The sequence below is a fragment of the Rhagoletis pomonella genome, unplaced genomic scaffold (genome assembly GCF_013731165.1).
Source record: "Rhagoletis pomonella isolate Grant_MI unplaced genomic scaffold, Rhpom_1.0 Rhpom_scaffold_17881, whole genome shotgun sequence".
Classification (NCBI taxonomy): Eukaryota; Metazoa; Arthropoda; class Insecta; order Diptera; family Tephritidae; genus Rhagoletis; species Rhagoletis pomonella.
The window spans coordinates 199-3,026 of NW_023476406.1; the positions used below are offsets into that span (position 1 = coordinate 199).

At 36.6% G+C, this 2,828-nt stretch overlaps 1 protein-coding gene across 1 annotated transcript; it reads left to right on the forward strand.

Moving 5' to 3' along the window:
• Positions 1-1,435: 1,435 nt before the first annotated feature.
• On the forward strand, positions 1,436-2,259 carry LOC118757430 (zinc finger BED domain-containing protein 4-like; the record flags this gene model as incomplete). Its single annotated transcript, XM_036492141.1, has 1 exon — positions 1,436-2,259. A coding segment is annotated over exon 1 (824 nt), but the record flags the coding sequence as incomplete, so codon positions are not given.
• Positions 2,260-2,828: the final 569 nt, after the last annotated feature.

The window sequence follows — 2,828 nt, forward strand, 5'->3', positions numbered from 1 at the left end:
GCTTTTCCACAATAACTTTTCATTTAAAAAACGGCCTCGAGTTCAATATAAATTGTTGAATATAATTGTTATAAGGCCACAATATAACAAAAACAAATAACTTAAGGACGAGCACACCTAAAACTTAAACTTTCTAAAAATAGAATTATTAGTAAAAACTAGAGATGTGACGGATAGAGATTTGGCCGGATAACCGGATACCGGATATCCGGCAAGATGCGAGGCCGGATAGCCGAATATCCGGCGGCCGGATATTAAATTAAAGATTTCATTATTTCTAGTTCGGCAGGCAATAAACGACAATAAACGGATGGATCGATGTCAGTTATCTTTGGAAAATAACGTACTGCAGTCTGGCAATACTGAAAATCAACAAATTAAAATCTGGCATTACTGAAAATCAACAGCTGATTGTTTCAATTATTTAACTTCATAATTTGTACGAAAAGAGCAGAGAACATGCCTTCAATGAAAAGAAAATCGCCTATTTGGCAATATTTTGAAATTAAAAGTGAAAATAATAAGTTTGCTATTTGTTTATTGTGCAAACTACCAATTTCTCGTGGTGGTGAAGGGAAAAAAGCAGGTGCGTAAGAGTAATGTTTTTTTTTTGCAGCCTATTTAATGAATACAACCTACAAGTTTCGAATCATATACTTATTAATTTTAAATCTTCCCCCAGGCACATCTGCTATGAGCAATCATTTGAAATTAAAGCACCCAGAAAAATTCATGAATTTGAATAAAGATAAAAAAAAATAACGACGCAGCTACGTCGCTTGCGGAGCCTGTCAACGCTTGTGCAAGTTCCTCTTCTACAGAAAGGCAACAGACTTTGTCAGAGGCGTTCGATAGAAAACTGCTTTGGGACATAAATAATGCAACTGCGAAAAAATACCATTATCTCATAGCAGAAATGATAGCACTGGATAATGGACCACTTTGTGTCGTTGAAAGAGTTGGATTCGCAAGATTACTTAAGCAAGCTTTACCACGCTATGAATTGCCAAGCCGAGCCTTTATGACCCAAAAAATTGTTCCCGATATTTACAACCGAATTTTCAAAAAAATCCAAATAAGAATTTCAAGTGCTGTCGCAGTTTCTGTCACTTCCGACATGTGGACGTGTTTGCGCAATAACTCCAGCTTTCTGAGTTTCACAGCTCATTGGCTTTCTGCAGAATTTAAACTTCAACACGGAGTTATAGCTATGAAACCGTTTTTAGGATCTCACACAGGAGAAAACATAGCAAATGAACTCAATAGTATTGCATCTCGCTGGGATATTGAACAAAGCAAAATACATGTTCTTGTTCATGACAGTGGCGCAAACATGGTCAAAGGCGTTCGAATGGCGCAGTATAATTCCGCCAGGTGTTTCATTCATTCGCTTCAGAGGGTTGTGCTTGAGTCTTTGAAAGTACAACCTGAAGTAATGGACTTGATTGCCAAAGGTACACGTATCGTAACTCACTTCAATCATTCAGGTTTAGCAAAAGAAAAATTACTGGCGCTTCAAAAAGAACTATGTTTACCAGAGCATCAATTGGTGCAAGATATAAACACGAGGTGGAATTCCACTTTCTATATGGTGGAACGCTTATTGGAACAAAAACGTGTTATCTCCCTTTATGTGTCTAAAAACGACACACTTACTAATCTAACAACTCGTCAGTGGTGTTTGATGGAGCAGTGTGTACAACTTTTGAAGCCGTTTGAAGAAATAACTAAAATTACAAGTTCTGGCCTCTCCTGCATATCTGAAGTTATACCGCATGTAGCTGCATTAAAAAAGTTCTTAGACAAGGACGAAACTGTACGACGAACAGCCGATTTACTTAATATGAGAGCCTCCTTAAAAGCGCAATTGGCATCTCGTTTTATTTCCTTAAGTGAAGATCCAAAATACCTTATTGCAACTTTTCTGGATCCCAGATTTAAGGCTAACTTTTTGGGAAAAGTTGAAGCTGAAAGAGCTCGACAGACTATTTTATTGGAACACTTAAAAATGACTTGCGACACGTCTTCCATCAGTAGTTGTTCATCGACGTCTTCAACTAGACCTAAACAGTTACGATTAAATAAAACTCATTCAAATGTAGCTCGTGAATCTCACGAAACATTTTGGGATTGTTTTAATGAAGTGGCAGATGAAAACAACATTCAGTCTCGCGATCATGAGAAGAACCCAATTGCTACCGAGATTGAATTCTTCTTGAAGGAAGTTCGAATTGATCGCAGTCAGGATCCTTACGCTTGGTGGTCGTTTAACTCCAAAAAATACCCAATTTTAACGTCGCTTGCCAAAACGTTCCTTTCAGCTCCTTGCAGCAGCGTTTATAGCGAAAGACTTTTTTCGGAAGCTGGCTTGGTTTACGAAAACAAGCGAAATCGTTTATTGTCTGCGAACGCTGAAAATTTAGTTTTTATTCACCATAATCTACCTCTTCTTAATTTTGAGTATTAATGTCAATCGTTTTCTTAATTGGACGTTTTTTAAGTTTTTAGTTTATACATAAATTTTTCAGTAAAGTGAATATCTCAAAACGTATTTTAAGTTTTTGAAAGATAATTTGTAATTTTTTGTTACTTTTTTACCTTTAAATAAAAGCTATTTTATTGTTAGTTACTTAAAAAAAATTATTTGCTTATAATAATTCTAAGAAAATATCCGGCCGGCCAGATACCGGATAGTAGCTCATTATCCGGTATCCGGCCGAATAGTAAATTTAGGCCGGATATCCGGCAAACCGGATAGTTACCGGATATCCGTCACATCTCTAGTAAAAACCAACAATTCCAACAACCACATGATCGAGTGAATTGCA